The sequence below is a fragment of the Pseudopodoces humilis genome, chromosome 1 (genome assembly GCF_049639895.1).
Source record: "Pseudopodoces humilis isolate 2021_Gansu_Grassland_sample_001 chromosome 1, ASM4963989v1, whole genome shotgun sequence".
Classification (NCBI taxonomy): Eukaryota; Metazoa; Chordata; class Aves; order Passeriformes; family Paridae; genus Pseudopodoces; species Pseudopodoces humilis.
In genome coordinates, this window is record NC_142200.1 from 23,452,861 (window position 1) to 23,476,764 (window position 23,904).

The window sequence follows — 23,904 nt, forward strand, 5'->3', positions numbered from 1 at the left end:
CTTCATTGTCACTGTTTTTGTTAGCTAGTGTCTTTACTACTAAGCTGTGTTGAAAATGTGAATACAACAAACTTCTCCAGTTAATCAGTTTTAGATGGTTTGTATATTTTTAAAGCACTTCTACTTATTAGACAATAGGAGATTTCAAACTTGGAGGCTGGAAAGGTAAGAAGGTTTAGTAGAATGCTTTGCCAGTAAAGTGTGAGATTATCTTCCAGAAAAAAAATTGTCTGTTTTCAGAAAAGGTTAAGAGTAATTGCTGATAAGATACCATTAGTTTTTCAGATAGCAGACTCTTTTTCCCCCTTAGTGAACATATAAAAAGTATCAAAAAGCTTGTAATGGCAGAGGTCATAATTAAGGCATTACAAGATGGTCTTTTGTTTGCCCTGTAGCGGATTTGTATTTAATTTAAAGCCAGATTAGAGTTTATGACTAGTTTAGGCTAACCTGAAATGTTTGATTGATAGACCAAAAAAATTTATTTTTCCAAGGTCTATAAAGAGCTGTATATCAAAGTATGTACAGATGCACTGAAGCACAGGAAACTTGGGAAGGGATGCCAGTAAGTACATCAGTTAAATAATGATAGGACAGTTGGTTCTTAGTTTATAGCTGTTATCTGGTTGGTGTTTTGGGTCTGTGTCCATCTTCCTCTGTTCCCCCTGCCTCTATAATGCCCCATGGCATTATATTCTGATTCTGCATAGATAGTAGAGGTGCATGATGTGATGACAGCATTTCCTGATAATAGGATTTTATAACATCAGATGTTTAGTGGTTTGGAGGCATTGTATTTCCAGTACAAAGGACAAATCAGAAACTGTCTATAATTATGTGGCTTGAAATACTGTTCTTCCTTTTTAAGTACCACCCATATAGTGAGTAACAAATGAAATGCTACAGTTGGTGATGTTTATCTAAAACGCAGCAAGTTTCCTTAGTTATGCCGTCTCTGAAGTTGCTGTTGCTACCATTGTCCAGAAATTCTGATGTGAAAGAGCTTCTGTTGTCAAAAACTAGAAACAGTGATAACCTATGAAAGCAGCTTGAGACATTGAAGGAAGATCTAACAGGACAGTCTGAGGAGCACCCCTAATCCCAAAGGAATGTGTCAGTGTGTTCAACAGAGAGGCAAAATAGTCCAGGCAAGAATGGATACATTTCTGCATCGTGTAGGTGCCAGTTATAAAAAATACAAATGAGTGAATGGAATAACTGCAAGTCAGTCTTGCAGTATGCACTCGTACCATGAGAAACATTCTTTGTGGAAGTGTCTTAATTCTTTACTAACAACCTAACTTGTTATTCTGGCTGTGAAGTATTTTAACCAGGGACTTTTCATCTGTAGTTTTGAAGTCACAATTTCTGTGCAACATGCAAAGTTAAGACATCATGCATGCAGGACAAAGTTACCCAACACTGTACTTTTTTTCTGGAAATTTTTCTGTGATTCCTGAAATTGACTTTTCTTTGTGACTTAGGAAGAACAAAGTTTATGTTTGTGAACTGCATCATCTTTTAGAGGGAAATTAATGTAAACAAAACTGCCTTTTTTTCAGAATTGCTTTCTCAAGGCATAGTACACAAATACTTGCTATCTGTATCTATGTATGTTATATGAAAACCTGAAATTGTTATGAAGTTAGCCATCTGTTTTGGAGATGAACTACTTCATTGCGTGTGAAATGGTAAAGTAGTGATCACCATAATTCTGACGTGATACAACTATTTATTGAAGTGTCTTATTTGCTGAAATAGATGGGAAATAATTATGTAGATGCTTTTAAAAGTTTTGCTCGTTGGCATTTACTGCTGGCAATTACAGCAGTAATTCAATGTCAATTGACATTGGTATGTAATGCTGGTGTAAAATTATTTTCTGGGTTTTAAACAGAATCCTGTATTGTGAACTTTTCACTTATTTCCATCACATTAATTTTTGGCATGCCAAAGCAGGTATGCATTGCATTCTTTCCATCAGTGGACAAAAGTAGCATCAATACTATAAATGCACTTCCTGGTTTATTTCTGCAACTGAAAGATTTTGTTACAACTTAAAATTGCTTTCCCAATGGCAAGTTTAAATTCTTCTGCATTTGTTCTTTAGCAGATACTGGAGGTGAGCAGTGTAGTAACAGCTTTCTGGCAGACAACTATACTGTGTTAAAAAATTAACACATATAACCTCTATATCCAAACAGGGTAAGAAATTACACTCAAAATGTGTAATTTCTTGTATGTTTGACGGAACCAGTAACTGAATCATGTAGCTAAACACATGAAATTTGAACTATGTGTAGCATGTCAACTAATATAATAAACAACTACATAAAATATCCACTAGTTTTATCATGAAGGCACTTTTATTTAAAAGCAAAGCAGCATTGAACATAAGATACTGGGCCAGGTCCTTATTTACGACTTCATTCTGTATGTGTAAAGGAATCAAAAGTCATCTGAACCTCATGAAAGCCTGAGGAAAATGAAAAGAAAAACAGTACACCTCATCCTGCCTTCGGCCATCCAGAGTGGATAGCAGAATGAAATCTTAACAGGTTGTTGCTGCAAACAGTTTCTTAATTACTACATTACTTTAGGATGTATAAACCCAATTATAACAGTTACAGCTAGAGTACTTAATAAATTCAAGAGGTGTATAAATAGAGAGGTAATATCTTGGCAAAGTAATGAGAAAACTATGTTCGTAACTGCTTGAAAGCTTAGTGCAGTTTTTGGACACTGTTCATTACATAAGTTTGAGCAAATGTGATTACAGTATAACATTTATGCAAATATAATACAGGCATCAATTTAAATATTTAATTTTCTAGCTACTGAAACTGTCCACTTTCAGTGGATTTTCTTCCATTCTTTGAAACCAGTCATTTATAGTCTGGCACTCTAGAATCCGTACTGATTCTTGCTCCTGCTTGAATTCTAAATATATAACCCCAGTGAAATTCTAGATCCAGCATACAAAAGCCTTTAGGTAAAGGGCTTTTTCCCCCCCCCTTAATAAAAAAACCCTTCTTAGAACAGCTTTGTTATCTCACTTCCTTAGTAGCATCAAATTCGTCCTCCTCATCCTCCTCTTCATCATCTTCATCTTCCTCCTCGTCCTCTTCTTCATCTTTTCTTAGCATTCTGCGGGAAATCAGCTAAAACAAAAATCCAACAAACGGATATCAACTGTTTGTTCTCTGCAAACAAAAAATAATTCTCCACTGACATTTTCTGTCTAAATGTTTGTAGGGTTTTCATTTGGGGGAGGGGCTAAATTGTTTATTTATTAACTTTTCATAACATGCACACCAATGGAATGATACTTGACACAGAATAAAAATACTATAATGATTTTTAAAAGTTAAAAAATTCCATATAGTCCTTGACAACTATTACAGGATAGGGAAAATGGTCTTTTTACCTAATTAATGCTAAAAATCAACAAGATGCAAATCAGTTTTTTCCTGGGTTTGCAGTTTTAACAGCAGGCTGAAGATGAGTATTAGGGCCTAATCTTATCTTGAAGACATTAGACCTCTTCAATTAAAAGCTCAAAACTATGCTGCTCTAAGCTTTTTAAGTTTTTTTTTCTTTCAAGAATGAATTAGACAAACTTGGCAAGAGTCTTGATTCATAGATGAACTTTTTTCTGTGCCCATCAATGCTTGCCTTCAGAGTGACTCCTCTTTTTGGTTCATCAAACATTAAAAACAAATGCCAGCTGCCACGCTTTCATGTCATTTGACAGATTCTGCAGTCTGTACTTTATTTTAATAAGGGCTCAATCTAATTCCTATTGAAGATAGATTCTTCACAGACAATGCAACATTTACAATATAAAGAAGGATATATGAGTTGTTTTTCTTTCCCCCTGAGAAAGAGAACATTGAAGACAGTTATCCAAGTCTTCTGAAATACTTTTGAAAATTTTTTTCAGGTTCAGTGGGTCTCTAAGGGTGTCTGCAGCTCTAATTTTGGTTATATTTTCTGTCTTCTTACATAATGATATAATAAAAACTTCTGTACTGAAGACAGAGCTTGCCTTTTTTTAAGCAGCCCCCTATTTTAAAAGTCCTTAAATGCTCATTATTGACTTCTGAGATGTTATAATTCATACAGCTGTCTATGTAACTTAAGTTTTTTCTGTGCACATAAAGCAAACTGTAGTCATTGAACTTCTGAAAGCAGAAAAATCCTGAGTATTGATGCTCATAAAGTACGTAATTTAGCTCAAAGCAAATACTTGCTTAAAATTCCTAAATACAACAGAAAATAGAGTTAATCATTGGGTGAAGCTGAGTTAACTTGAGTTGCAATGTCTAAGGCAGCATTATTCTCATTCTGTGAAAGCAGAAAAAGACAGTGGCAGTGTTTTGTAATTGGAGTTTAAGGAATGTTGCAGATTGAGCCTGTTAAGGTGAAATGAATTTCACTGGAATAATAGTGATAGAATAATTTTCTAAGTTTTTTTTTCTAGTTCAGAGCATCTGAAATTCTTCAGCAGATCTTGCATTGTATTTCTGAAGAAAAGTTCCCCCCTTTCCCCTTTCCTGAAGTAAGAAGTGTTCTGGCTTTATGGCTTTTTTTCTGCTCACTAGTCAAATACCTCTGCCCATGCAGCAATTAACTAAATAGTATATTAAATATTATCACTGGTGGTGCTAATGTGGCTGTCCCTAAGAACCAAACTGGATCAGGGAAGGAAAGTGAGTAAAGAAATTACGCAGTTTAAATCCAAGTTGTTGTGGCAAAGAACTAAAACATACCAGTAATGAGATTTAATTTTTCATAACTTAATGCAAAAAAGAAAAATATGATAATTTGTTGACCATAAATAATTTTATGTAAAAATTAATTCCGTGAGTTGCATGTAGGTGATGATTGTCCTTGGTTAAACGGTTCAGCTCCACGTTTCATTGCAGATGTTACTACAAAAGCAAGGCAATTCTCTCCACGTCGTAGTGTTGGAACATTCAGATGCATTCTTTACAGTAATGGTTAAAATAATACTTTGCTGTCCTACAGTGTCAAGTGTGAAAGTCAGTTACATTTAATGCATGTAGATAAAACTTGTGTACTTAAGTTTGATTGAAAATCATTCTGTTTTGCTATATTTTAGAACTATAAGATATACCAACCTGAACTGGTAAACCAAAACAGGATCAATTGCGAAATGAAGTGTTGTAAAATGAAGGACATAGCTCCTTGTGAGAAAATGAATCAAGCTCAAGGAGTACTTTAGATTTTTAACATACAGATAATACAGAAAGTTAGTCCACACAGCCAGAAATAAATTCAATGATAGTGCGTGTTATATCCTCTGAAAAGATCTGAATTGTGTTACTGGCACACTTTATTCCATCTTGTATGCAGTGACTTCCCACACTGTCCCCCACCTACAGGTTAGTGTTTGTGTGTGTTTGTCTGTCCTCCCCTGCCCCACAGACTTGGGCTGTGTGATTCCATGAACTGCTTCCCACATAATTTATACTGCTTTACATTGGAAATTGCAAAGTACTGCATTACAGACAGTAAAGGATTACTGTGTAGCAGGAAACTAGATTTGTCAAAAATCTCAGAGTGGAAGATCCACAGAAAAGGTAAGTCGCCTGAAGGTTTTTCTCAATACAGCATTTTTCTTCCCTCATGAAATGTTTGGTGGTTCCAAAGATTAGTGCCCTTAGTGTAATCCAGCACCATGTTATTTAAGAATCAGGAAGAGGGCTGCCCTTTCTTCACTGTCCTATGGTGACTGGATTAGTAGGGTGTTCCACTCCTTTTCTGTGTCATGATTCCCCTCTGCAGATGCACTGTACAGCCAACTAAGATGACCTTATTTTGAATTGCATTGCAGTTTCCCTCTAGGTCTAGATGAGTTCATGTTTTTTTCAGGTAAGTGAGAGGTTATGAGAACATTAACACCCAAAGTTATAATTAAGACAGCAGTCTAGGAAATGAAATAGGTTAACTTTAGTTAGTCAAAATAGAGTTCCACTCCACCTCTGGGAGAAATCAGTGTATGCACTCTTAGTTTTCTCTTGTTTTGTGTTTTTTCTCTCTTACATTTCCTGAAGTAGCTTGAACATGAAATTTGCTTGAATGATAAGAGAGGACTGGCAAGTTACTCAATCAAGGTAGTACTTCATGCACTGAATCACTAGGCTGTATCTCTTCAGATGACACAATTTCAACAACAGAACAGCTCACCTGTAATAATTGATCTGTTCTGTGTTGAGAGCAAAGAAGGTGTAAAGTGTGTACGAAGTCAAGAAAAATTTTCCTTGCTACAATATCAATACATGATTCTATTCAAAGAAGAAAAGTAAGATACATACATTTTATATGTGGCTTTGTCTTTAACTGAAACTCTGGTAAGAATCATTGCAGTTACAGGATTATAGTTGCAATAAGTTAAAAATAATTCAGGCATTTTACAATGTCTGCAAGTTTACTGCTGCAAACAAACGGCAAAGATATTTTTGCAAAGTAGCTGGCCCAAAAAGAGCAGCACTGTCTTCAACTGTTTCACTAATTTTTATCATCCTTTTCTTCACCTGCTGTGAACTTTGAGAGTATAAAAGGAGACATCTGATGGTCATGGGTTTGCTCTGCTGCTAGAAGGCATCACTAGTCTGGATTAGGACCTGGTGGGCCACGCTCTACAATCTGAATACTAAAATATGCAAGTATTTAAAGAATGTCACTGCTCTTTCAAACAAGCTCCTAGATCTCTGCAAGATGCCAGTTGATCGAAGACCAAGTATTGCTGGAAATGGCATCTGTCAAAAGTAAGCAACACAGTTTTAAAAGCTGAGGGTTTTTTCCCTCAATGAAAAAGCTGCATTATCAAGAGCTTAATATGATATTTATGTCATTGAAAAGTTTCTTTATATTTCTGATGGTCCTAAACTGAGTAAAGACAGGGGATCCATGTGCATTATCTTAAGTAGAGCTTTAATACAGTGATTTAGTATGTAATTTTTTTTCTTACCTGTGCTGTTCTCAGAGAAGATTTCAAGGAGCCAGTTCTTTGCAGGGGGGACTTGGAATTTGCACGAACTATGTCTAAGCGAGACTGACAGTCTGGTGGATAAAGCGAGCTCCGAAAAACCTAAGCAGATGGAGAAATCTGTGACTTAGATGCTAGCAAGCTAAGAATCCAAGACTGAAGCTTGCAGAAATGCAGCACTGGACAATGAAACCTGCATCAACTTAACCTAGATGCATCAACATACTTATGTGGTCAAGGTAAACATTCTTCAGAGGTTTGGGGGCATTTACACAGGGAAAACTACTGGTTTCCCACCACCTTATGTAGTTGAGTTTCAGGCTAAGCTAGACATATGAACTCCTTCAGGCTCTCCACTTCTTGCAAAGATGAACTCAGCCCCTTCACAAGCAAATCCCTGCTGCCTGTCAGAAAAATGTTACTTGCAATGTACAGGAGATGTACAACTCAAGAAAAATTTGGGAAACCTCTTAGAATACAGGGGAGACTGTAACATCCATTATATTTTTAAGTTATTTCAATAACCAGTACAGCTATTTCTGTAAGACTTTAGGTCAAGGAGATGGTATATTATGGTCAGTATTTTTATGAAAAGTAATTGTCCAATTAACAGGAAATTTAAAATGAGATTAAAAATTTGGTTGTGAAAGCCAAAGTACTGACTTAAAGGAGATTTCTTAATTGGTGCCATGTGACATTATAATTGTGAAACTAAAATAGTACAAAATTGCTATTTAAATCATGCCATGAAGTAAAATTACCAGGTAGTCTCAAACATGACTGTCACTGAAGAAACATGTTAAGTCTTGTGCTAACTTGGTTCTGAGCTATGTCATAGAAAAAAATAAAATTATGACTGATAGGACTTACAAAAAAGTACTGAAATTGATGCAACTTTTTTGACAAACCTAACATATATACACAACACACATTTCAATGATATTAAGTTTAAAGCCCAAACATTCAGAAGAACTGCAAGAATGAAAAAAGGACTGAAAAGCATATCTTGGCAAAGAGAGACTATAATTCAAATAGAAAAGAAAGGGTGACTTGAATCTGGTTACTGCCACGAGGCAAAAGAACCAGTGTAGTAAATAACAAATGTCTCTTAATTCTAGAACAGCGTAATAAAAATGATTAAAAGATGAAAACAAGCAAACAAAATTCAGGTTAGAGGGAGATCTTTAATGCAGTACTTAGTCTTTACATCATTTTATCATAGCAGGGTAAGATTTTTTTCTATGTGCATCTTTAGAGCAAGGCTCACTGCAGAAGTGTTCTTGAAAAACTATGTTTAGCTGAGTTTGGAGTGGCAGGTAATTTTATGAGTCTCTTTTCTGAGATTTGTGGGAAAGATCAGATTGCCACTGCAATTTCTCTCTGTTTGTGTTCTTTGAGATTATAAACCTGCATGCTTTTGCTGAAGAAGTGCAAAAAAGATGCTTGGTATACATGAGTTTGTTCTGGGAACCTGAAATATTTGTTGCATTTTTCTGTGTGGGACAAGTCTAGCCCAACTGTGAAAACTGTATTTATACAGGAAGTAAATGGAAAAGCAAATCTCAATCACTCTTACCTCCAAATCTTCATTTTCATCAATATTTTGGATATTCTGGTAGGCAGCAGTAAGTATCTCTAAAGCCTTCCCATGGAACAACATTTCAATGGTTATAAATTCAGAAAATATGTTCTGAAAGCAAATGAAAATAAAGGTTTTCTTAATGCAGTAAAGTACATTTTCACTTCAAAAAATTACTGTATTCTGTGTTTGGTATTTATATCATATAAGTAACTGCATAATACTTGGTACTTTTAAGTAGTCAGACCTGAATTTTAGAAATTAAACATAAATGCTGGCTGGGCTATCACTTATGCAGTTATTATTTAATAATAAATTATAAATAAATACTTCAAAAGTAAAGAGAGAATGTTATTAGGAATAACATGTCTTACTGAAAGTCACTTGATAATCTCCAAAATGTATTCACAAGATGTCAGTCAGAAATTTTGCTATTTTGAAGATACTCTTTTATATCAGGTTGAGGGTAAGTTATCTGTAGATTCTATACATATCTATAATTTACTATTCTGTGAAATATTCATGAATACTATGAGATTTGCATTTCAGTGAATACTGAATGTTGCTAATCTTGCCCCTGACTAACTATAGTAATTTTATTGTGCAAGATGAAATGTGAGCATACATACTTTGATGTCCCTTATCTTCTGTTTCTCAAAATGATCAATGGTTTCTTCTAAATGCCGAGTTGTTCGAGTAGCATCCAGTGTCGCTCTCTGCAGTTCATTTTCAGCCTGGTAAAGTAAAAGAAAGGTGAAATTAGTCCTGCATTTGATACAAAGCTACTTGCTGTAATTGCCATGAAAACATTTAAGTCTGAGTTTACAAAACAATACGTATCTGTGTTACAGTATTTTAAATCTGTAGCTTAATGAACATATAAAGATGCCTTCTGCACTCTTGTGACCTTGATGTGAAACATGAAAAATGACCAGCTGCAGCCAGTCAGGAAAGTTCCTCTGCCCTGATTAGCTTTCTGTAATAATCATGGAATAGTTTTACTGAGCCATTGACAACACAGTGACTGGGTTTAGGTACTTAACCCAGCACATGCCAGTGCAGGGGGGGAGCAGGAAAGATCACCCCTTGTTTTCTACTGCAGATCAACCTGCTGGGTACAGAAAATCTTTTCCAGTATAGTGTGCTGAACCTTGTCTTAGTAAGTTTTTACATATTATTCAATTGACAATTATAGCAGCAGCTGGAACCAATGTTCCTGCAGGCTAGAGTTATTGTAATTTTTAGATTCAAATGCATTTCAAGTATTTATGTTTTTAATATTTTTGTATTATTAAATTATCTTATAAAAAACATCTTCAACATGGCACTGGGAAGGGGAAACATCAACCAATTCTTAACACGTTCTTATTTTCCTTTTTTTCTTATTTTTCTTATTTTGTTACTACAAAAAGCATTTTAGATAGCTATTTTAATTAGATATAATTATGAACTTTATAGAAAGTTCACTACCGTTTAATGAAATATATTGAAACTGTTCTGATTAAATCAAGTCTGAGAACTGTGTACTATTATAAATTAACAATGTACAGTTGTAACAGCTTGCACTTGTAATCTGTAAGATTTGGGTCTAAACTTCTGTTATTTTCCATAAATAATTGGTCAAACATCATACACTATGATACTTACTCAGGCTCAGTCAGTAAGTATTATCACAAATCTATTTTGTCATGGGATTTGAAAGTAGTAAATGGATCAAGTACTGTATTCTATGATCAAATTGTAAGGTTCTTCCCATTTCTACAAAACTGCAACTTAAGAGAGGATTTTTTTCTAGTGCAAAAAAGACACCACAAGAACCACCAGTTCTTGTGATCTAGCTTTTAGTGTTCCATATATAGAAACCTAAGGCATAAGGCATGCTCTATTCACTTCTTTGACTAATCTACTAATCTTACTTTACAGGATTATCAATTTGAAACAATCCCCTTTCAAAAACATAGACAATAATCTGCCATTAAGGGGCAAACAAAATTGATAATGTTCTTTAGTAGTACATCAGGTCAAATGTCCATCTCTCTCTCTTGATTTTGCCCAAACCACAGGAGGGAAGAAAAGACATTTTGTGTATTTTCAATTACTTCAGTCATCACTCTGTAAGTGATGGCAGCTATTATACATACGCAGCCCTTACACATAATACAGTATGTTATTTCTATGATAATCAATCCACAATACATCTTAGATTGGACATAATTTGTGCACAGATCCTTTTGAGAGGAATTCTGGTTGTTTTAGAGTGAAGTGTCTAAAGTCACAGAGCCTGCATAGTTTGGACAACAGCAGCTTGGTATTTTCTCCTCTGAACACTCACCTGTGACTGGAAATATTAGTAAAGGAAAAAATGGCAATGTGGCAATCAATATTCATGGACATGTTCATATTCACTTCTACTTTTAATATACTGTGAACTATTTACCTTATTTATTTCAAAATGTCTATATATTTAGTTCTGTTATTATGTTGTCTGAAGTTTCTGGCTGTAAGACGTACGGTTTGTTAGAGCTTTGCTAGAATTCAAGTATCCAGGCTAGAACATTTCAGGACAGCTGAAATTGTTTGAGCTGAAATTGAATTGAGCTGTTTTGGACTGAGGGTTTGGTTATTTATTTTTAAAAGAAAAAAATAAAAAGCAGGCAACCTACAGTTTAGCAGACTTCTTCAGAAAAAATAATCTATTTTGATTTACAGAAGTGTATTTTTAAAAACCTGTTAATGATTTCTTTTCAAAGCTGTGCTAACACCCCATTTGTAAGATGGGAGTGAATAAAGATCCTCTGCTATCTGTGGCCAAAGTTGTTTACTACTGAAACATCACAGTTGCTCAAGAATAAGAGAACCCCAGCAGGTGCCCAGCTGATGGGTTCTAATGTGGTAAAGCCTCTCTCAGACCTGAAAGCTGACCAGCACTTCAAAGTGCTCCTCAAACGCAAATGAACACATTCCTGCTCCTAATACCTTTTTATGCATTTTGTGTCAATCATTTTAAAATGCAAATAGGCAGCATTTGGTGCCTTTGCCATATGCAGAATCCGACTATACTGAGATTTTATAACTGTTCAGGCAAAGCCTTAAGTACAGAAAACAGATAAACAAGAACCTAAGTCACAGAAGAGTATTTGGGAAAAGCTTAGAAAAGAAACAAGAAGAAATTAACTAATTGCCACTGACATACCCATGAAATGAAATGGGAATTAGCTCAAGGGAGAAAAATGGGACCAGTCTCCCTTTGGGGAAAACAGCTTATTGTTATAATTCACTCCCTTAATTCCAACAAGAGAATTTTGCAACACGGCTCAAATTCTAACCCTGTGGCTGACACACATCTGCCTTGATTTCATGAGGAATTCTAATTAGTCATGACTTGTTTTAACTGATTAATTATTTGATTAATATTAAATGGAAATGATCTGGCAAAGACAAAAATAAAATGTAGTTCTCCTGTGTTCTGTTTAACCAACACAGTCATTTTCACTCTTTCTACAGGCTCATGCCCCAGTCACTAGAAAGATCCTAGAGATTCTGAAACAGAGTTAACAAAATCCAACAATGAATAAGACTGCTTAATTCCCAAGTCCAACACTGAAATATAATAAAAATTAAACAGCACATCATGAACCTAGATCCTGGATCATAATACTTAAGTGTAAAGGGACTGAACTAGGATTGCCTTGATCACATTTATTTTGGCATTCCCTAGATTCTGATTGCTTCAAAATCTGAAACTTTTATGAGATTTTAATGGAAATTCCAGTTCAGTTTGATGGAGGCTTAATTTTTCCCACTGAGATACAGAATAATACACTGGGGAGGGTGACTGGTCCTTGGAAAGGAAGAGTAGTCTAGCTGAGTATTCTACTAACAGAATAACAACTTATCCTTTCTTGCAGCTGGAGGAAACTTGTATCTCATCTAGGTACAAGGAAGCACAATTACCAAAATGGCAGGGAGAAAAACAATAAAACAATAAATACACCGAAATAAAAAAGAAATTGTCTGATTTCACTTACTTTCAAAAACTTCCAAATTCCTAGGTGTAACCTATGCCTACCTCTCTTGCATAAATAATTCATAGTCTCTCTTCAATTCAAAAGTAACTACTTAAGTACTTAAGTAGCTTATTCTGTAGCAGCTGTAATTTTTCATGAAGTTTAAGAAAAGATTGAATATTGGAAACAGTCCCTCTAAGGAGCATTATTGTTACTACAATTTTCTAAATGTAACAGTTTAATTCCCAAGAAATTTTAAAAATATTTCTCATAGTGACTAGAAATGCAGGATACAATAACGTGTAGATCTGATGGATTCCTCTGACGTGTCTTTTCCAGTTGAGATAATTGCTTGGCTTCTCTGTTCTTTGCTGTTAAAGTTGCTTTAAGATCATCCTGGAAATAAAATGTTTTAGACATACATGAAATACATCTAGGATAATACAAAATATGCTCTCCTTCATACATGCACTACCTAGAAAACACAGACAAAACTTCTGCTTTGAATAAAAACAGACTTCAGTGATGTGTTAACTGATCCTCTGAAAGGGAAGTCAGTAAAGACTGAGAGAGTTTAGCACCTTGTGCAAACCCCTATAGCACACACTATAATTGAAAATGTGCGGAAGAAAAAGATACTCACAGCTTTACATGTAAAGTATAGCAGATGGTCACAAGCTGAGATCCCCAAAGCATTAAGAAGGCAGACTCATTCCTGACTTAGCAATAGAATATATGTGGTAATTAGAAATAAAAAGCAGTATCAAATAAAGTGGCATCATTAAAAAAAACAAAAACCAAAGCAGGCAGCAGTCAGTACCAAGGCAAAGTTATGAAGAAAATATAACTGCTGTCAACTGTCCACTGCTGTCACTGCTGGCAGTGGAACTGCTGAAGGGGCTGGAGCAGAAGTCTCATGAGTGGCTGAGGAAGCTGGGAGTGTTTAGTGTGTTTAGCCTGGAGGAGGCTCAGGGGAAACCTTATCACTCTACCTGGAAGGAGGCTGTAGCCAGGTGGGGGTCAGTCTCTTCTCCCACGCAACCAGTGACAGGATGAGGACATATAAGCTGCACCAGGGGAGGTTTAGATGAAATATGAGGAAATTTTTTTCCACTGGAGGGATGGTAAGGCCTGGGGAACTGATGGAATGACCATTCCAGAAGTGTTCAAAAAAGGTGTTGAGACATAGTTTAACTAGTGAACATAGTGATGCTGGGCTAATGGTTGGACTCAATGATCACAGAGGTCTTTTTCAACCTAAACAATTCTGTGCTACAAGGACTATAGGAATTCTATGACTGAAAGGGTTAATATGGCTGCATATTTATATATATACATTTAGTAAAGTGTTTAAATTCATTTGAAATGAAATACATCCTAGTAATGATGTAGCTGGAGAAGATAAAACTTGACTGATCTAGAAAAGGAAGAAACTGTTGATAACCATTTTTGCTCCATGTCCAAAGGAGAAGTAGTATGTACTTCTAAGAAGACCTATGACAATTTAAGAATGTTCATCTACCGGTTTTCTCAAATTTTTGTTCATGTTATAAAACTGTGTTTTGCAAACTGTTAGACATTCATGAACTGTAAAATTATCAGTCAAATATTTATCACTCCACTTATGCCAGTATGGAAAAGGTCATTAATCTTGATGGTTCTGGTTTAAAGGAGCAGTAGTTTAGAATAAGCAGAAATACAATGTAAGGTCTAACAAAGTCTGAGGCAGAACTGGGCATGCACTTCAAATGACCTTTTACTCTAAAAATATGACTTCCTATTTATTTACTACTCCAAAATGAAGTTAGAGCTATTAGAAACTATCATATTGGGAAGTTGTCAGTGTTCCTTCCTTGGATTTAACAATTTTAATGCTTGTATGTCTCTGTCACACAGAAGGATATGCAACTATGAATGTGTCTTTCAGCAAGTTTTGTGATCCTGTGAGCAGATCACTACTCAGTGACAAGCACAAGATTGCCAGGTTTAACAGTGCTGTGTGTTCCACTTCAATAATGAGGCTGCACAAGAGGTCGGGGTCAAAACATGCAGTTTCTTCCTTGTTTCGGTCCTTACTGTCTGTATGTCCTTGTAAATAACTGTCATTTTGCTTAATTTCTAGGGACACAGAACTGGCTTCTGATAATAAAATCTACTTCAGCCCATCAAAGCTGATTTTATTGCTGTTCTTTCAGAAGGAAATTTGTACCACCTCTTAGGTCAAAGATTACTGAAGGCCTTTTGCTTTTATGAAAACCATGTGACTACAAGAAAAGCAATAATATATTTTTTAAATTGTTTTTTCTAGTTTTAAATTTTAAAGGTAGAGAAAGAGAAAAGAAGATATTTATTTTTAAAATAACAAAGTTTTCTATCTAATGGTCACAGTGTTTCATGTTTAGTGCTATTTAATGACTGAGCCCTATTAACAGCACTGATTTTCTAGGCCCATTTACAACAGTCAGCCAGATCGAACACTATAGCTTGAAAGGGTTCTGACTTTCATGCAAAGTGTACTTGAGGATGCAAAGTTCTAGAGTTACCATTATTAAATTCCGTATTTTCTTTCTAGCATGTAGTGACTTTGGAAATACCTACAGGGACTGAACTGTTCCCCCCTCTACCTCTGTCTTCTGTACCAACAGCCACCATGAAACATACTTCTCTTCTAGCCAAAGTGCGACAAAGAATTAGTGCTACTATGGCCATAGTAGTGAAGCTGTGTACAAGTTTTGGATGTGCAAAAGTAGGGCTCAGTTACATACATATTTTGTCCAAGAAAAGGGTTCAGAAAAAACCCAATAAAAATATTAAAAAGCTGGGGAAAATACAACTTATGGTGAAAGAATTAAGGTGTACATTACCTAACAAAAAAATATGAAAAATTTGTTTTATTAGCATCTAAATACCTTCATCCAGAAAAAAACCCAGAGCATTACAGAGCTCTTTCATCTCAGTGGAGCATATAACAAGAACCAAAGATTAGCTGAAGTCTTTCATTTAAAAGAAAACACCACAAACATCAACTAACCACCAACAGTCCTACATTCACCTCCAGTGTCTTTAGACCAAGCTTTGACATGTTTTTGGAAAATATACTTGAGTTACACTCAAGGAAAAGTGGAATGGAATAGGCAATGAGATAAAAAGTACAAAGAATATAAAATTATTCATAGTCCCTCTAAGTTTTAACTATGAATTCAAGTCACACATAAGAACTCTGGTCACGCATCTATTTTCAAATTATACAGAAGTACAGCTACAGTTCATCCACCAGACAATGAGCTGGCAGAGCCTCATCACTGTACTGTTACCTGCTTTAGTCACTGAAGTTATTAAAGCAAATCAATCCCTTCTTCTGCACGTGGATCACCTTGGTTTTATGATGTCCTGTTTTACACGAAGAAAAGGAACCGGGAAGAGAGTTGCCAAAAAGCAGAAAAGTGATGATTGATATATAGATCAATGAAACAGAAAGAAATCCTCATATCCTATTGTTAACCTGTTTTACAGGACAAGAACATGCTTTTAGCTTCCACTGAAGCTATTCAGCATAGCAAACCAGAACAAGTGAATGAAACAATTTTACTGCACTAACAAATAAAGGAGAACATTACTCTGATTGACCTGTGTCTCTTTAAAGCATTTAGTAGCACAGGACACTGATGTCTTACATCACAGAAAAGCAACAGTTGTTTTTAGATAAAGCACAGAAATACTGCTGTGTACTTCCTGGAACAGATCCAGTAAGTAAGCAGCAGTGGGAACACCCCCTTTACAGAAAGTTGCTATAATGACATACTCAGCCCGAGTATTAGTCAGCTAATGTAGTTACAGCTAAAGCAGTCCTAGAACTAGCAGCTTGTGCCAGATTTACATGAGTGACAAAATTTCCTTTGTCACTAAATATGTTCCAGTGATCATAGATGATAACTGAAGACCAGGTAGTTGAAGTTTTAACCAAGGTTCATGGTCAATGTGCAGTGGGAAAAAAAATAACCATTTAGTAACCTACATCTTTAGTGAACTCTATCTTAGTTCAAAGGTAAACTGGTAAAATAGTTGATCCCATCTACAGTTTAAAAATGCTCTTGTACTCCCCAATGCAGCTAAAATAAATATTATGCAATGCTTTCTGGCATTCTGAAAGGCAAAGACCACAGGAAATTCAATTCACTGTTGCAAGCAATGATCTGGATTCAATTGCTTCTGTCCTCAGCATTACTGGCTATCAGTGGCAGTGCACCTCAAGGCAGTCTCTTCAATGCTGTGGAAGCCCCAGGCACTGCTGTAATGTTTCGTCTCCTCAATAACCCTATATCCACAAACACATGAAACTTGTCTTCCACCCTCAACATTTACACCCTGCAATAACCAGTTCTAGACCTCACAAACTGGGTTTCAGGGTGACCATTAGGATACCAGGTTTTAGGCTCTATAGTCTACAGCTCTGCTAAGGACTACTGTGGGTGGTCCTACTCAAATGCCAGATGCATTTCCTTCACAATCATTTCTCTAACCACCAAGTAAGGTAACTGTGCAGTAAGTTTCAAACACTACTTGGTTCTTCACAATTTGAAAATAAAAAAAAAAACAAAAACCCTCAATAATAACCATAGTTATAATTATAATAATAGCAGTAGTAGTAGTATCATCACCACCATCATCGAAATCAAACAATAACAAATGACATTATTTATAAATAAAAAGTCCTGAATTTACACTATCCAGGAAATTTCATACTGATACCTTTTCTGAACATTTGCTTATGCTCAAAGAGCCTGAATATCCTTGTCCTCACATCACAGCTCTTTCCTCCAACATATATACAGCTTCAGTTCAGATGTGTAACTACATAATTAAGTTAAATTGATTATTGAAATATGAAAAATCAGAACCATTTTCCCATAAACAAAAAGTTTTCAACTGAGTGACCAGGACACTGAAATGTACCTTGTGAGAAAACACGTTTAACCTACCCTTTTAAGTTTCACTATGCTCCCGTAACATTTCAGAGGTTCAACAACCTTGGCTTCCAGCCTGTCAACCTACAGAAAGAAATCACAAGATTGGTAAAGTCATCCATGATGTGCAGAAATGGAAACAATTAATTCAATAGTGACTCATCTTATTACAAATTAAATCTGTGTATGCTGAAAAAATATTAGGATAAGAGTTTTAAAAAATTTTGTAAAAACTACAGTCAAGTACATTAACCAAGAAGGAATTTGTTTTCTGAAGAGCTCAAGCTGATTTCTAGTGGAATTCCTTTTTTCTTAATTAGATCAGGATAAATGAAACAGAGAAAATTCTGAATACATTAAACTGAGTACTAAATACATCCAACATTGCATTTTTGAGTTCTGTAGCTTTCTATCTAAAGATCAGTGTATTTGATCTACACTTACTGATAGGTTACAGACTAAGCAATCTTTTTTATCAAATATATTGTACAAAATGAAACACTTCTTAAAAATAATGATAACATCAATCACTGGTACTAAGTGCACTAAAAACACCAGTAACAGGGTATGTAAAATGCATAAATGCTCTCACAGATGAGTGGTTCTGAATTTTTGTTTCAATTGTCCTAGTCAGAAAAACAGCTACATATGGTCAGACAGGCAGCAGGATAAGACCTGCTTTTCAAATCTGACAAAATTGTCTGAGTGGCCCAGCATAATCTGCCAATGATTTAGGGACCATGAGTGAATCCTGTGGCCCATCGCTGTTACATCCAGATTAGGACAAGGTGCATACCTCTACTGGGAAGGGACAGTTCCCTCTATACTGGCAGCCAAAATCTATGCCAGCTGAGCAAACATTTCTCCTTGATACCATCTACCAGTGCACTGTCAAAAAATTTCACTTGAACTGCCAATAGAATAGAAAGGAATAGGGCAGTAAGGCTCTAAACAACACATGTGTTACAGACGTACCAAATAACCTGTCCATCTTACTTACCTATCACATGTTGTGGTACCTCACACCTCAGTATTTATATATCTAGCACTGCAGCTGAAGACCAGAAATTGATAATCCTTATAAGCTAATTCTCCTTTGCCCACTTTGTCAGCACACAGGAAAACTGTTAAGTGGCTTGATGCCAAGAAAAATCAAAGCTGAGATAAAATATTTTGTTTTCAGGAAAAAATGAGAACTTGATTTAAAGACTAAAAGCTTCTCTTTTCCTTTGCTGCTTCTGCTTTTTTTTTTTTCACAGGGCAATATTGATTTACAGACAGGCATGGCAGGAAGATGTAGGCCAAATGTCAGTTTTTAAAAACATTTAAAATCAACAAAAGCAAAATTCAAGTCGCTACATATGTACCTCAAAATTACAGGTTCATAGTTTAATGACAGAAAGAGAGAGAACATGCAGTCTGAGTTCACATTCATCTTTGGCCACAATATAAATTTAATAACAGCATAAGGACCTATGTGGGGCTCAGCTGGAGCCAGATGTATAAGAGCTTATGGAAAAATAAAAATCGCACACACCCTAAGGTTTCTTATTACATCTTAAAGATCCCTCCCTAAATAGATTGTTAAAGATCCACACATATTCCTTGTATTTCAAACTCTCTCTTTCCCATATTGACTACTTTTAAAAGGTTTTATTTTTCCACTTTGTTATTATGAAGAGAGGATTTGCAATGCTTCCCAAAATAAAAAAGTCCTATCTGAAGACATAAAGAATGCCAACATTTGTAGTAGACTCTTTTGAATTATAGTGGGTCTTAGCTGTTCAAAAATATAAATGGGAATTTTCTATGTTCTACTAAAAGAATAGATACATACTCCAAACACTAGTTTGAGTACGTGTGAATGAATTGTTTTTTATCTCAGTATTTGGAATTCTGCATCATAAGTTACAGTTTGCCTGGCACCACACATGAATGTGTAAGTGGCATAAACACCTTTCTTTACACTCTCACTCATCTAGCAGAAATGTGGCTATATAGTTACATATGGTCCAAATCAAGTTTGTACTTTTAACACTGAACTACAAACTTATGAAATCTACAGCCGTCTCTGACAGTACCTCTTCAGTACTATTTCTGATAATGCTTAGCAAAAGGAAAATGACTGATTTTGCCTCAGACCTAGACTGCTGCCAGACAACACAACTCACACAACTGAAAAAGAACACTTTATTAACTATAAATCATAATCTAAAGTCTAAGACAAATAAAAAAAACTTTGTCAAATACTTTAAGTGTTCATAGGGACAGTTTTGATGACTTCAACAGGACTAACTTTAGGCAGTTTTCCTTGAAGTGATTAGAAGGGTAAATGATGAATGCTTGGCAGCCTACCCTGCTCAGACATTACTATATTTAGACATATTTTCTCCTGTTTCTTTTCCAACTGCAGAATATATGATTTCCCTTTTAATCACAGATAAGTAACTGAAAAGTTCAGATGGCAAACACAACATGTACAGCTTTAATTTTGTACCTCTGCCTGGCGATAATCCTGAAGTCTGGAAAATTCATCTGCAAAGTTTTTCAGTCCAACTTTTAAGTTTGGTGTCTCTGTAGCTGCATATGCATATATTTCATTTACTAGAAGATCTGCTTTGTCTCGTAGTCTGGCAGTTTTACGTACATATCCAGCAAATATTTGGCACAATTCACCAAAATGTTTTTCCACATTTGAAAGAGCATCTTGTATTTGTCTAGTCTGATTGTCCCTGGATACCAAAGAAAAATAAGTGAAAAATATGAAGGGCAGAAATATTTACAACACATACAGAAGGAAAACAATATAACTGTATTACTAATAATTTGAATATCTCATTTCAGTGCAAAGCAGAAATTTATTCTGAGAAAGAAAATGTTGTAACTGATGTAATATGTGCTTATTTATGAATGAAAAACAAACAAAAAAAGCAGATTTACACTTAAAGATCCAACAGATGAAAACCTAAATCACAAAAATCTGCTTGGAAGTTTTCCTCCTGCATTTAAGAGAAGCTCACTTACTAATGGTATTAGTTACTAATGGAGAGGTTACACCTGCAGACTCAAACAAGACTTCTGCCAGGCCATCCCTTCCTGCAACAGCCTGCCCTCTAAACAGACAAGGCAATGGCTGGAGAAATTAGGCAGTAGAGGACAAACTGGTACAGATACTAAATGTTCTTTAAATTGCAAACAGTTACCAAACTGCACTACAGAGGATAAAATACCACCGAGAATTAAAGAAGAAAAGTGAATGGACACAAGAGGTGAAAACTCTAAAACCACTGAAAGGACATTTCATCACACTAATAAATTACTTTCCTTTAAACTACATAAATCTAATGAATTTATTTGATCCAAATCCTTTATGTTTCATTATTAATGATGTAGACAAGTCATTCCAGTAACTCACATATTTCACTTTGTATTTTGCTTTCATATTCCTATATTATTTGATGGTTATGTGAACTCATGCCAGTTGTTGATCTGAGTGAATCAGCTGTAAGACAATTCAGCTAACAGTACCTGCCAGATACTGTGTCTAACACAAAGTTATTGATGTTAAGTACTAGAATTCTGTGCAAAAGAATTCACTCTTACCACTACCTTTGTAAGGGACAGAAACAAAAACTTCCTTTATATCCTTAAGCTATCCCAATACTGCTGACCAGTAAATAAATACTGACTTTTTATCAGGATACATGATGATTGGAAAAATTCCAAGAAATTTAGTACTTTGAGAGTAAACAACAATGTAATCAATTCAAATGAGAAACACCTTTACTTCAGAAAAAAGTATTTCATGCCCAAGTTTTGCCTTGGGCAAAACCCCAGTTGGGTTGCTTCATGGCAAGCTGTTTGGAAGACTGTTCAAAAGAGATGCCGTTAAGGTTAAAAAAACCCCAAGGACGTTATTCAGTCCCCCAAGACAAGCTGGAGCACAGAACCACTTGAACAGGGACGGTTTCACCAGGTGAGTAGGCAAGTAAGAATTTCATTAAGTACTCATAAAGCTGTTTTTCAAAATTATAGTACCTAGTAAGAGCTTCATTAAAAGGTATATATTTCCTATTTTCTTGAAAGATCTTCATGTCAGAAAGTGTTTCCCTCCAGGAGGAAGACGTAATCACATAAACTTTACAATTCAGATCTTACAGCATGCCTATTCAACTAGTATTTTATTTTGGGATGCGGAACACTACGTTTTCTTACATGGGGGTATAAAAGTTTTTATTCCCCCCTCATTATCGCGACCGCTTAGACTTGTCCTCAGATTTATTCGCGAGAGGGCCAAATAAATATCAGCAGCACATCTTTACTCCATCTCTGCACAGCACACTAGGCTGGAAAAGTTCTGCGGCCTTCACCGGAGGAAGGCAGAGGCGGCCCCCATCTCCTAGGGAGGCAGATGCGCTAAGAAGGACCTGGCCCGCATGGCTCCCCGGCCCCCGCGCCACCCCCGGGCACGCTGCTCGGAGCGGGGCCTCCTTCCCCGAGCAGCCCGGGGCTCGCCCGGGGCTCCCCCGGCGCCCCGCGCCCCCGTACCTGGCGTCCGGCCCGCGGCCCAGCAGCATCATGGTGGCGTTGCGGCGGCGGCCGGCGGGAAGCAGGGAAGGAGGGCGGCGCTCCGCGTGCGCTCGGTTCCCATGGACACCCGGCCCGGCTCCGCCCCGCGGCCTGCGGGACCGGCTGCGGCAGCTCCGCGGCCGGGAGGCGCCGCTTGGGGGGAGCGCACAAGCCCAGAAAACCGGGATCGGTGCGGCTGGAAAGAAGCGCTGACATCATCGGGTCCAACCTCTGAGCGAACACCAGCGTGTCACCTGGAACATGGCGCTGAGTGCCGCGTCCAGTCTTTCCTTAAATACCTTCAGCCACGGTTACTCCACCACCTCCCTGGGCAGCCCATTCACCCCTTCTGTGAATAAATTCCTCCTTATGTCCAACCTGAGCCTCCTCTGGTGCATCTTAAAACTATGTCTTGTTCTTTCACTTGTTACTCTAAGAGGCCGACCCTTGCCTAGCTACAGCCTCCCTTCAGGGAGCTGACCAGAGCGGTAAGGTGCCGTGTGAGCCTCCTTTTCTCCAGGCTAAGCACCCCCAGCTCCCTCAGCCGCTCCTCACAGGGTTTGTGCTCCAGACCCCTCACCAGCTCCATTTCCCTCCTCTGGACACGCTCCAGCCCCTCAATGTCCTTCTTGTACTGAGGGGCCCAGAACTGGACACAGCACTCGAGCTGTGGCCTCAGCAGTGCCAGTACAGGGGGACAATCCCTGCCCTGCTCCTGCTGGCCACACTATTGCTGAGCCAGGCCAGGATGCCACTGGCCTTCTTGGCCACCTGGGCACATGGTGGCTCATGTTCAGCCACTGTCAACCAGCCCCAGATCCATTGCCACGGGGCAGCTTTCCAGCCACTCTTCCCCCAACCTGTAGCACTGCAGGGAGTTGTTATGACCCAAGCACAGGACCTGGCATTTTGCCTTGTTGAACCTCATATGGTTAGTCTTGGCCCATTGATCCAGCCTGTCCAGGTCCCTCTGCAGATCCTTTCAACCCTCCTGCCCAGCTTCCTGTCATCCACAAATTTATTAAGGGTGCATTCGATTCCCTCATCCAGATCATCAATAAAGATACTGACTAGGACTGGGACCAATGATAACCTCTGGGGTACACAAGTCGTGCCTGGTGCTTCCCACACATGAGCCCACCCAAGGGCAGGGGCAGGGTCTTTTCACAGATGAGTGCAGCATCAAGGCCTGGGCTTGCACAGGGGCAGAAAGCCAGAAAGCTTGAGCCTCTCCCATTACAAAAAAAAAAAAAAAAGAAAAAAAAGAGAAAAAAAAAGAGACCAACTTGTCTTTACCTCAGGGAGAGCTGTCAAGTTTGGGCAGCCATGAGAAAAATAAGAATCCTGTGGAGCACCAGGAAATATCTTAAAAAAATAAAGAACAAAACAAAAGCAAGCAAAACTGAGAACATAAAAAATCCCCTAACCCCCTCTTTGCAGTGGTAATGGATTGGGAATGTGGCTTCAGGACTGTGTGGCCATGATCCTGTCAGAGTCCCTGCATATCCTGTATGAGACTAATGCAGAATAGACTCTTAAAGGAGGAGAGTGGGAATTGTGCTGTGTCCAATGCAAACCCATCTGATATCACAGTGGCCCATGAGATCTAAGGACTCGGACAACTGTCGGCATGCTGGCACAGAAGTATTGGCAACAACTTAACACAGATAACAAACTTTAATTTGCAACTAAAACCAAAGGCCAAAAGTAATGAACAAGGTGGGTAATGGGATGCTTTCAAGGCAAGTTACAGGTTTGGCTCCCAAGGTT

At 37.2% G+C, this 23,904-nt stretch overlaps 1 protein-coding gene across 3 annotated transcripts; it reads right to left on the bottom strand.

Moving 5' to 3' along the window:
• Positions 1-2,344: 2,344 nt before the first annotated feature.
• Positions 2,345-22,221, bottom strand: CIBAR1 (CBY1 interacting BAR domain containing 1). Of its 3 annotated transcripts, none has more exons than XM_088056183.1 (8): positions 22,114-22,221; positions 20,063-20,297; positions 17,581-17,649; positions 9,224-9,328; positions 8,592-8,705; positions 6,998-7,117; positions 3,057-3,161; positions 2,345-2,476 (listed from the first exon to the last, which is right to left on the bottom strand). In XM_088056183.1, the coding sequence occupies exons 1-8, from the start codon at positions 22,143-22,145 to the stop codon at positions 2,456-2,458; spliced, it is 801 nt and encodes a 266-aa protein (XP_087912309.1). In that variant the 5' UTR covers positions 22,146-22,221; the 3' UTR covers positions 2,345-2,455. The 3 variants fall into 3 exon arrangements, with proteins under 3 accessions (XP_087912309.1, XP_087912316.1, XP_014113143.1); XM_088056190.1 differs by adding an exon at positions 12,896-12,997 and having other exon boundaries at positions 2,345-3,161; XM_014257668.2 differs by having other exon boundaries at positions 2,345-3,161.
• Between the last annotated feature and the right edge of the window lie 1,683 nt (positions 22,222-23,904).

Excerpts from the sequence above, each read along its gene's own strand:
- CIBAR1 (XM_088056190.1), bottom strand. The coding sequence starts at position 22,145 with ATGATGCTGCTGGGCCGCGGGCCGGACGCCAG. Across the intron at positions 20,298-22,113 it reads GGCCGCGGGCCGGACGCCAG|GGACAATCAGACTAGACAAA; the intron begins GTACGGGGGCGC and ends TTTGGTATCCAG. Across the intron at positions 9,329-12,895 it reads CATCAGATCTACACGTTATT|GCTGAAAATGAACTGCAGAG; the intron begins GTATCCTGCATT and ends TTACTTTACCAG.